The sequence below is a fragment of the Pygoscelis adeliae genome, unplaced genomic scaffold (assembly GCF_000699105.1).
Source record: "Pygoscelis adeliae isolate BGI_AS28 unplaced genomic scaffold, ASM69910v1 Scaffold13, whole genome shotgun sequence".
NCBI lineage: Eukaryota > Metazoa > Chordata > Aves > Sphenisciformes > Spheniscidae > Pygoscelis > Pygoscelis adeliae.
Window position 1 is genome coordinate 675,084 of NW_008824499.1, and position 11,814 is coordinate 686,897.

Genomic DNA, 11,814 nt, shown 5'->3' on the forward strand with positions numbered 1-11,814 from the left:
TCACAAAGTATTAAAAAAAAGGGAAAATCTTTTGGCCACACTTTTCACAAAGAAATTAACATGAGTCTTCCCAAGTCAGATGATGTGGGGCTGCAAAGATCATGATTAAAAAACCCAGACAACCCTTTTTTTTTTTAAAACCATTACATTTACATCCATAAAAAATAAAACCTTAAGTACTGCAACACCACACTGGACACAAAGGTAACTAAAAATAGACATTTGTACAAAACCTTATACGAGGTGTACAAGGTTTACAAACCTTATACAAAAGCTGCCCAAACATTACTATCATTAGCACTCAAGTATCTCGAGAGCAAGGACTGTTTTTCAGATGCACAGATACCACACTTACAAACCAAAAATGCTAAAATACAAGCTCAAGCCTCTTTACTACCTTTCCCTTCTGAAGATGCCAATAATTCCTGCATGATTTCTTCAGCCACTAGCTCTGCCACAGTTTCAGGCTGGAGATCCTGCGTGGTGATGAATGCCTGAGCTTTCCTGCATCTGTCTGGCTGATGGGATGACAGAATTGCTTGAAGCACTTTTTCAGGGTCGTGGGCTGACATTTCACTGTAGGAGCAGTTCAATTCCTAAGAAACACACATACACTTAGAAAATTCTACACAGCAAAAATTCCAGTCCAGAACATATATTGACCTGCCATACATCTTCTTAATGATGAGCTGATGTAAGACGGGAGCGCGGGAGAAGCAGACAAAACTCAGTTTCAAAAAATGCAAACATAATCCGTCCTTATATCAGTTAACAGTGCCTTCATCTGTATATCTTCAGTATTAATGTTCTCCAGATCAGGATGGCATGTAAGTACTTTGTATTTGAAGTTTAATACTCACAGAGCTGTTGCCATGGACAGAGACGCTTTCCTGAACCAAATATAAACCTTAACACTTAAAATACCTAGAAGAAATACCTGCTAGTTTTATTCAGAAAAAAATAATGCTACATTCCAACAATATGGACCAAGTACCATGGAAAGGGGTTCTGTACCCTGAAAGAAGTGTTCAGCAGCACCCTCTGGAGAAGAAGCAGAGGTGGGCTGCTGGCAGTTATGAAGGTCAAGGAGCAGAGAAGCAGCAAACAACAGTCTGCTACTTCTCCTATCACTGTCTGGGTCAAACCACTTGGAACTTATTAGCCACTCCTCTGAGCAGCCTCTGGGTAAAGCGCTGCCACTGTGTGGAGCCTGCAGAGCACTTCCATGCTAAAACTTCTAAGGCAGCTGCTATCTCTTTGTCTGCTTCTGGGTTGGTGTTGATTATGAAGGCATCCCACAACAAAGGCCTAAAGCAAAGTGCTAGATGAACAACATATGCTTGAAAGATTATAAAAAAGGCATATCAAAGAGACACAGGCTGAAATCTGGCTTAGTGGAATCAGAGGTAGGGGCCTGGGGAGTCTGGGAGTTGAGTTCATTTCAACACTTCATGCCTAGGAAGCATCTGGACATTTTTCCACACAAAGGCTTGGTAATTTCACCCTCTGAAGCTTGTTTCAGGCACCTGATGAGAACTTTCACCACTCTATCCCCTCCTCCACAAACTTCCACAGCACAGCTTGATACAAACCACTTGTTTCTTCAATAATGTTACTAGACACATACCTTAGAAAGTTCATATAAACAGAGAACCTGTCTGCAGTAGTTTCTTCCATGGACACATTCATCTATGAGAGCCTTCAGACTGATAACAAGCTGATCATCTGGAGATGGAGCCACAATGTGCGTCCAGTCTTCTAAGCTTGATGCTGGAAACAAAAATACTATAAATTCCTTTCTCATAAAGACAGATAACACTGACAAGCCTTATACTTAGAGCAAGACTCCAGAAATCTGTAGCAAATACATAATACGTTCTCAGTCCTTGAAAACTGTGCTCTTGATACCTGTGATTTTTTTTTTTTTTAAGTTGTAGGGTACAAACAATATGACAGAACACAAATATCAGAGCTAAAATATCCACAATAATATCTCAGATGTAAAATTCCTAAGCATAAGAATGTTCAGCAGTCTTTCTGATGGCTTAGGCTTCATTTATTCTCTTCTATTCCTATTAAGCTTTATACATGTTAGTATTAGAAAGTAATGTTCCAGCTGACAGCTTTCTCATTCAGACTTCATAAATATGCACAGAGTACTTTATATATAAACATTACCAGCCTTGCTATTAACAAGAAACACTAAACCCTTTATAATGTACAAAGAATTCAGAGAAAATATTAATTAAAGCATTTCCATGTTTCAGCTCCAGGAACACACTCAAGATTTATTAGAGTGTGTATTCTAAAAGCAGGAACATAGATGTTCAGTGCTACTTTACTGGAACAGAATTGTGAACTATAAAAAATGAACAGTTAAGAGACTATAGAAACTGTATACAGAAACACCCTGTCTGAAGCACATACAAGCAATATATATTACAAGGCTTCACATTCTTTTCACTAGAGTATTTATGAACCAAGGAGATAACCCGCTGTCAGGAGGTCCTTATTTCCTGCAGAAATTTGGGGGGAAATTAACACCGTAACAAAAGAGGAAGAATCCAGTGAAACCCCAGCAATGGTACTACTTGTCAAGTGGTTGAATTGGTTAGTGTTACTTACCACTTGGGACTCTGCTTTGCTGAGACGCACTGCTTTCAGATGTCTTCTCTCTTGCTACAAGGAGAGTCTGAATATCTGTGTGTAATTTGTCTAAATCAGTTTCCCCTGAGGCCAGAGCTCTGCAATGCAATACCACTGAAACGTCTCTGTTGTAGAAATGGAAATACTGACAAACACGGCTGGCTTCATGCACACTTCCTTCATCAAGAAGGCATCCGATCAGAAACCTGAGTGATTCCTCCTCATCATTAGCCAAGGTCTGTTGAGACTCTCTGAATGCAAGACCCTCTAGTTTTAAGTACTTTGGTGTGTTCAGAGCAGGTAGCTTTGAAAAAGAAAACTCCTTAGCTAAGTTATCAAAGGTAAGATCCCTGTTCACTACAATATGGGAGGAAAATCTCGACTTGCCTGACCCCTCATCTGTGGATAACGTTTGCTGTGCGATGCGACAAATCCAGATCTGCTTCTCTATTTCTTCCAATTTGTGCAGTGACACCGAGTCATTCTTGGCTAGCCAATGGCCAGCTAGGGTAAGCAACAAACGTCTCTCCATAATGCTGTTTATCTTCTCATGAGCTAAAGATTCAAATACTGTGTTTGCCTGATTAAAAAAAAAATCAGATGCAGCTTTGCTGGAGATTGAATTTTTAATGAAGTTGTCGTTACATTTTTTCCAGAATTCAATTCTTGTCTGGTTTTGATGCCACTGTCCAATGTCTCTTAAACGATGTAGATCTCTTAGAACCTGCAAAATTTACAAAGGTTTTAAATAACTATCTTTCCAAAAAAGAAAAATCACTGCCACTGGATGGCTAGAATACTGAAAAACTGAATTTAGATTAAGTGTCTCAATATGCAACAAATCCATCTATTTTTCTCACCAAATAAAACTGATTGTATAGCAAGTAAAAATAGTACGAGAATAAGGAAAGCTACACTGTCCTTTTCAGCCCAGCACTTATCGTCAACTTGTTTGGTGTACTTGCCTTTAAAATAAAAAGTGATTTGAAGAAAAATTTGTGTTTCAGGAAGACTGAGAAGTAACATTCTCAATGTTGCCAGTAATAGGAGTATTAAGAGGCGAATATCATTATTTAACTATACTGTACCTCTTGGGTAACTACGTTGTCCACAGGCAATTCAGCTAGTGCTGCTACCTCCCGAGCCAGTGAGAACATTCCTTTCTCTTGTAGCTGCTCCAGAATTGATCTGCACTCACTCTGAAATGTCTCCATATCGTAACTGGTTAGGATGGAGCGATTAATTGATATGGAGGAATCTTTCAGGGTCTCACTGAGTGCACAGAGTTTCTTCACATAAGGGCCTGTTTTAAAAGAGTTTATAAACAATTAAAGGCAGCTGGTTTCTAAACCTGAGGAAATTCTGCTACTTATTTCAGCAGCAACCCTGCCAGAGGAGGAATACAGATTTTGCGCTCTAAAGCTTTCATGGGACTGAAAATAAGCTCTAAATCCATAACTAAAATACTTCTCTAGATAGTCTGTGCACTCCTCATCAACAGTTGCACATAATAATTCTCCCAGACTTACACAGACAATTACATTTTCACCACTGCAATTCACCATAAGGACCAACTCTGGTTATATAAATTCTTATACAAAAATAAAACAGTATGAATACACTTAAAGAAAACATTTTCAGTCACTCCAAAAACATTGTATGTGGTCTTGAGATTAAAGCGGTAATATCATCTAAGAGAGGAAGCTGTATTTACCATTGAGTAGAAGACTATCTGCTGCAGCAAACAGCTGTAAAAGCTTTCCTAATTCATATTCCGTTCTACATTGCTGCATCATCAATTCAAGAAGAACCAATGCTTGTGATTCCAACCATTGTACGGGTAATTCTGAAGCTGCTGGTTCATCTTCAGTTTTAAGCTGTGTAGATAAAGATTTTTAAGTGTTGGGGGGTTTTTTTGCAAGTATGTTCTGCATTTTGGTGGGAATCACACTGGAAATGGAAGGTGTACCAGATCTACCTCCTTTAAGAAACAATGAACTGCCATTCCCAAGGGGGCACTGATCCGTCACTGATGTGTGTTTGACTTTGATATGAAAGTAGTAAATTTTATGACAGGGTGGCCACCAATTACTCCTGATAATCATGGAAGAGATAAAAGATGCAAGAAGGATCAGAAATGGACAGATAAAATAAATTGCTAGATTTAATAGCTCTTATCATAGAGCTGTATACTTTATAGGCATATCCACTATGTGAGTGGAGCATAGGAAAGGAAACCGATCCAGCCTTAGCTTGAATTGCAGGAAGGAAAACCACTAATGACATGGAATGTTAGTTTCCAAGGTATTCAGAGAACTAGAAAATTGTGATGGACAGAACTGAAATAATTTGTGAAACATCTGTATGTGACAAACAAGGAACCCTGCATGAAAACACTTTGGTCCTCTTAAAACCAACTGCTAAATCAGTGTTTCAATCAAAGTGTGTAATTCAGTTCACCGAGTCATTTTCAAAGAAAAGTCTACACAACTACCAAAACTAAAGCAATATCACAGACTTTTTCAGAAACTTTGAAACATATTCAAAAAAGTTGTCTTTCTTAACCAGATATTCCCTGTAAGTCACTTCTTTATCAGCTCAGTATTGACTTGCCCTGGTCAATATAGAATAGAGAATATCCCACACTTACTCACCACAAATAATTCAATTTACCAACAGTGGTCCTACTTGAGTCAATGCCAACCTTCAAACAGTAAACTGCTCACACAAGGAGGTTGATATTTCAATCTGCCCATATCAACTTAAAATGATTTAGAAAAATGCATTGCGGGTTTTGAATTGTCAAAAACATTTTTCCATCAACAGCCAGCAATAAAAACAATCTGCTGAAACCTACTGCTTCACAAATCAGCTCCTAGATCATTCTAAGCATACCCTTTTTCATTACTTTCATATATGACATTAGATGCCTATCACATTCTAATAAGGGAAGACCTAGGCAAAGACAATTGGAGAAAATGAATTTGCTTACTTTTGTGAGACTTTCCTGAAACTTGTCCAGTTTGGTTTTAGCTTCATTGTATTTTTTACAGTTCATACATAGTTCATACATCTCCAGTATATACAGTAAAGGGGAATCCTTTAAGACGCAAAAATAGGTTATAATTATTTCCTAAAAGTACCTCAATAAATGTAGAATTTGTCTTCCTCAGCACCAGAACAATAAAGTTCTCATTTATTAAAATGGCATGCAAGGTTGATAATAATCTGCAAATTTGTAATAATTGGAAGAATTTCCATGCAAAGATTTTCTTACTTGACTGGGATTTTCAGTGGATTACACCCAGGTTATCTAGGCCACAAATAGCAAGACAGAGGGGGAATCTATAGGCCATCTCCTCTCCAAGATGATTTGAGATACACTCGAGTATACCACTAAAAAGACATTACCTTACCTTTAAAAAGAGCTGAAAGCCATTTAGAAGCGTTTTACTTTTTTGCTTTCTTAAAAGGACTTTCCAGATAACTGATAGGTCATGAAGATCCCATTCGTGATTTTCTGCTGAGCTTTGAATATGGTTTGTTGCTTCAGCTCTGGTAGTATCATCCACAGTAGTAATTATCCAAACACAGAGACAATGAATAATGTTTGCATCCTGTCAAATGACAAAAATGATGGTTTTATAATAACCAGAGACAAACATCACCTCGTTATATATCACTTGGCCAAATGTGTCATACTATTCACAATTACTACAAAAACAGAAAAAAACCTCGAATGCAACCTACGTATCTACCATTTAACATAATTATGCACAATCATCACTTTTTAATTACTTATTCCTCAAAAGATAAGTAACTTCATCAATACTCACTTGGAAACATGCTGCTAAAACACTCAGAATGGGAGCGTGCTCTCTCAATCCTTCAGTCAAAAGGTAACATGAAGGGTTGGAGTTCCCCTGACATTGAAAAAGGATTTGAAAGAGACTATCTGCATATTTGCTCTTGAACACACTGGCAGCACTGTGTTCAGGACTCCCTGCATCAGGACACAAAAATGGTAACTTCTCCAACGCCAACATCAAGTGATCTTGTAAAATGGGAGTGAAATCTTGAAGGACAGAAATGACCTAGGGAAACAGAACCAAAAGCATCTATACAGAGTGAGATCCAAAGAGAACGGGGGGGGAAGAAGGACTGAAGCACTAAATACACAGAAAGGACAAATAAAACAGTCTTCAATTTGATTTTTTAGAACATTTTTGGAGACCTAGAGAGGAAGAAGTGTTCTGTAGGTATGAATTATTCTAATAAAATACTGAAGCTCATCCTTTTACATGAAGCTAAAATACCTCCTAGAGACACTCGTTTTTGTCATGTCTCTTATACCGCTAACAGCATAGCATGAGAAGTGTCTAGTTAGTTGCTGTTGTGTAATTACATATTTCTCTTTTCAAGAAAACAACAAAGAGATCCAAGTTAAAATCCGAGGTCTCCTAAGTATCATCTTACCTGGAATTTTCCAGTTAACTTCCTCACATTACTTTTCCCAAATTGCTTTTCATTTTTACAAATTGGTAATATTTTATTAATTTTTAAATTACGTTCAAAACCAAAAATGGAAGATTTGGATTCTCAAAAGCTTAAGTATCTTTACACAAAAATCGATGTAAGTTTTGAAAGGAAAGATGAGTGTCTTTATTAAAACTCACATTGAACATATGGTAACTCTCCAATAAAAAAGCCAGTAACTAAATGATTTTAAATTAAACTTACAAACAGTATATGTCATAATTTTAACTACATTTAAAATGAAAATTAAGCCCCTTCTTGGCAAATACTTTTGTGTCCAATTCACTTCAAAGAGACATTCAAATCACTCCTCTCTGCAAACTGTTTTCTCCACTACTGATTAATAACATCACGTAAGATTTTTCAAACAGGGATTTTTTTTCCTAATCTTCTCCTTTAATAGTTAGCTTTCATGCTCTTAGAAGTATATTATTATATCTGCTGAACAGTCAGCTCTCTCTGGAGTCAATTTCCTTTGTCTTGTGTTAGCTTTTCATATACCAAGAGGGAGAGGAAAAGTAGAAAAGTTGGGAAATCCGTCTGTAAGAGAAGGGCTATCACAATCAGAGGATATCAAACATCCTGAGACAACTTCTAACTCCCTGGAAACTAATGAGGCTTCAATTTTATATTGTCTCCACAAAGTGATATTCTCTTGTTAAAAGAATCTATTTTTTCTTTTTTTTTTTTTTTTTAACATCACAGACAAAGAACATTCTTGATAAACTCTATCTTCATTTAAAATCATATTAAGACAGCTTACCTCATCTGGCTGGTAGCTGTACAGCTGGATTTGGATCATGAACTGCAGCCAGTCGTTGGATTTGGCACATTCCTTTAGGTAAGATGTACTCAGTCCAATATTATGGAGTTTACAGAACTGCATTACCAAAGACCACTGCCTTCTAGAGTCACTAGATGTCCTGCATGGAATTCAAAGAGTTTCAGCTGCAATAAACTGGTATTTACACCAGATGTTAACAATGTACAAACTCATCACGTGCCCTGAGATCCATTGCCTGCAAATGGCAACACCAGCACTTCCACTGACTTCACTGCAGATGAGGTCACATTCCACTGTGGGAGCTTCCATACTACACTACCATACTACCACTACTTCCATACTACCACCATTCCCACCCACCAAGGCAGGTACACTGTCCTATCTTAACAATGCAGACTTTGAAAAGAAGTCAACAATCTTCACTCCTAAGCGTGCTGCAAGAGCTTTGCGGAACAGGGAGTCTAACGTGCTGACTGCACTTCCTTATTCTTGCCAATATACCTCTATTACCTCTACTATTTGAAATACTGAGACTGTGTTCTAAATTTAAATATTGTTGTTCAGTTTACTGCAATAAAACACACACGGATCTCTTTAATATTATCCGAATACACAAACGGTAAAATTCAGTGCTCAATCTCAATTTGCCAGCATAATCCTTTCAATCATGTTTTACTCACTTCTTTATTCCTTGACGCTCAACTGCATCCCAAAAGGCTTCTTCTAAGGAGATAAGAACTTCTGCTGCTGCTGCTTTTTCACCATTAGCCAATTTTGTTAACTTTTCAACTGTTTAAAAGAACGTATTACTATTTCTGAGATGCTATTTGGGATTAGAGTAAGGGTAGTATTTTCAAAAGTACCAGAATCAACAAGCAGAACAAATCCTATTAATGTACATGTTTCAATAACTAGGCCAAGTCTGGCACCAAAGTGGCTACATGATTTTTGAAAAAGAATTTCAACTTTCAAACCACATAACCTTTTGGCTTTTTTAAATAAGCTCTACCTATAGTTTTAAATAACATCTATGTTTTTAGAATGATCAGGAAAATATAAATAAATGCCAGTAGTTTCCTAATTGGGACAAAAAGACACCTGTGGACCTATAGTTAGAAATTCCACTTTCTAAAGTTATTCCTAGGATAAATTTAATTTCCTTACAGCTTTGAACATCTGATTTCACTGCAGCTGTAAGACAGTTTTCAAGTACGGAAGAGAAAAGAGATTTGGTAATGTCCCTTTGTTGAATCCTCTAGTTATAATATTACAACATTAGGCTGAACCTTACTAAATATTACACTGAGCCTTAGGCAGCTGTTTGACAACGTCTGTTAGATACTCCCACAATTCTGGCTGCATGTCATATTACAGTCTTCCCGCTTTATTTGGTATGCCAGGTTCAAAATGCACCTTCAAAATTAGTAAGAAGCAGGAATAAAAGAAGAGCAAAATTCTTAGCTCTTCAAAGGACAGGATGCTTTTACTGCATTCCTGAGAAGTTAGGCACCATCTTTCAATCCATCTCTGCTTCTCTTTCCAATAAATACATAGTACCTATTTTAAAACAAACAAAAGACACCCTTACCCAAAGATTCTCTTATTTGATTGTGCTGAGATTCTTCATTCCTAGTTCTGTAGCTGAAAATCATGTTTGCAACTTTAATATCGACCCTGAGTTTGAGGCTGTCGAGACTGAGCAATTCTAGGAAACACACACAGGCTGCTCCTACTGAAGGTACACTGAAGAGAGAAAGAGCTAAAATATACGCTTCATTTCCTGCTTGCTGAATCCTGAAACAAAAAGAACACTGGTTAACACGTATGATTTTTAACCAATTTTCAAACACAAATATTCCCCATGTAAACAAGTACCTACAAAGTTTATTAAACTCACAGACTTTATTAGCATGAAAGGTATTTACAAACCAAAAGTTTCATATTTATGAAAAAATGTAGGTATGAGAATAAAGCCTCACACATTATAACTACAGACTTCGCAATTTAATAAACTTTAACAAAAACTAAAGCCAATGCATTTGATATTATAATTAATAAAAAACACCTGTCAGCAGTTTTAGTGCAAAAAGTCCCATTGCAGCGTTTACAATCCAAGCACTGCAGCATCAAGGACCTGAAACTGATCTGCGGATTGCGCGAAGCCAAAAAGGTACCCTAAAGGGTTCTACAGTGGCTGGCTTATTGGTTATCTGAGATTTTTTCCAGAGTAGTAACTGGAAAAACCATGCATGCTTGACTGTCTTTTAAACTACTAAGTACTTCAGTCTACATTAACGTATGTTTTCCTTTTTGCCCAAATCTTATCTGTTTACACAAGAGAAACTGATTTGTACAGAAATGATGAAAAGAAACAAAGTGACTAATACACAAACAAGACATTCTAGAAACAAAGTGATTTGTTCTGATGTAACTGCTACTAACTTGGAATATACTTAATAGTAAATTTAATGTATTCAAGCAAGATGTGTAATTTGATTGTATCCTTTTGAACACATAATTTTGAAGCTTCATCCAGAAAATTTAATTCCTTCAATCTCCAGTACATTATTTGTCTTATTAATTTAACTAAAGAAGCGTCATCCTTGGGAAATGTCAAAGAAAAGGGGCATCTTTTTTTCTACAAAGTGATCTAGAGGCTCAGGTCCCTAGAAGAAAAGCCTACCTGTGTTTGATATGACTGGAACATTTTTCATTCCTTGCTTTCATTGTGCAGATTTTATTTAGGCAACTCAAAATAAAGCTCACCTTCTTTTAGGTGATATTTTATTTCTATCCTACTCGATGCTAGACTGAATAGACTCCTAGGACACCTAAAACTTCAAGTGATGCAATGCACACCACTTGTTTGCTGTTGGGGAGGATTAATGTGCTAGATTGTAACTTCAACCAAAATATCCAACTGTCATTTCTGAGAAGACTTACAACTGTTTGGGGGATTTGCTCTTTACTAACTGCTGGACCAAAAATGTACCAAAAGCAAATGATGGACGTCCATGGTGCAAATAGTACAAAAAATCCAGTCGTTCCATTATAGCATATTTGTTCACCAGTTCAGGGGATGAAAAATGAGGAAAGTCACTTGATGCATCTAGAAAGAATATCATCATTTTTATGAGCTGATAAACAGTTGAATTAAACATTGAAAATGGCTTTCAGCCACAAATGAGATGACAATCAAATCCCTCTCCTCTTGTTCTAATTCAAATCTCAGCATACCCAAACCCCACTGAAATTTCAATTCTCGTCGTAAAATCAGAACTTTAGATCACTTCTTAGGCCCTCAACTTGCTTTTAAAAGAAAATACTGCTTTTCTATCTCATAATACGTGTAGAAAAAATTCCATCTGTGAAGAGCTTAATGGAAAAAGGTAACCTATCTACACTTCAATTTCAAAACAAAATTTTAGTAAATTATACTATTTTTTTGTAGAAGAAATGGCCTTTTGAATAAGTTTATCTGCCAAATCATTCCACTGGGAAGTATTTTATCCTAGGTGCTCAGGCTAGAAAAGCATGTAAAACTTGAAAGTAACATACCTGATACAGCAAGAGTATTTGTTGACTGCCAGCCAAATAATTTAGTGGGATCAAAGGGCACTAATGACTGAAAGATTAAAACCAAAATATATTGAGACAGCTTAAGATTTTCACATCAGACCAGACTATAGAATATTTAGGGAGCTATAGCAGCAGAGAGTCAGGAATGGCCTGTGCTGCTATCAAGCAGGGATGTATCTTGTGCATTTCTCTCTCAAAGGTACATATTTATCTACTCTGTAGGATCAGAACGCAAACAAGTGCAAAGAAAGGCTTAGCCTTTGGTCTAA

At 36.8% G+C, this 11,814-nt stretch overlaps 1 protein-coding gene across 1 annotated transcript in view; it reads right to left on the bottom strand.

The window, feature by feature from the left end:
- The window catches only part of SPG11 (spastic paraplegia 11 (autosomal recessive)), a 30,471-nt gene that overhangs the window by 7,354 nt on the left and 11,303 nt on the right, over positions 1-11,814 (bottom strand). The window contains exons 15-27 of the mRNA XM_009321431.1: positions 11,525-11,591; positions 10,910-11,075; positions 9,555-9,760; positions 8,647-8,755; positions 7,946-8,105; positions 6,483-6,740; positions 6,063-6,263; positions 5,639-5,746; positions 4,361-4,523; positions 3,735-3,949; positions 2,626-3,370; positions 1,628-1,770; positions 398-596 (exon numbers count right to left, since the gene is read on the bottom strand). Coding sequence (XP_009319706.1) covers positions 398-596; positions 1,628-1,770; positions 2,626-3,370; positions 3,735-3,949; positions 4,361-4,523; positions 5,639-5,746; positions 6,063-6,263; positions 6,483-6,740; positions 7,946-8,105; positions 8,647-8,755; positions 9,555-9,760; positions 10,910-11,075; positions 11,525-11,591 — 2,740 coding nt within the window. The remainder of the gene's footprint in view (positions 1-397; positions 597-1,627; positions 1,771-2,625; positions 3,371-3,734; positions 3,950-4,360; positions 4,524-5,638; positions 5,747-6,062; positions 6,264-6,482; positions 6,741-7,945; positions 8,106-8,646; positions 8,756-9,554; positions 9,761-10,909; positions 11,076-11,524; positions 11,592-11,814) is intronic.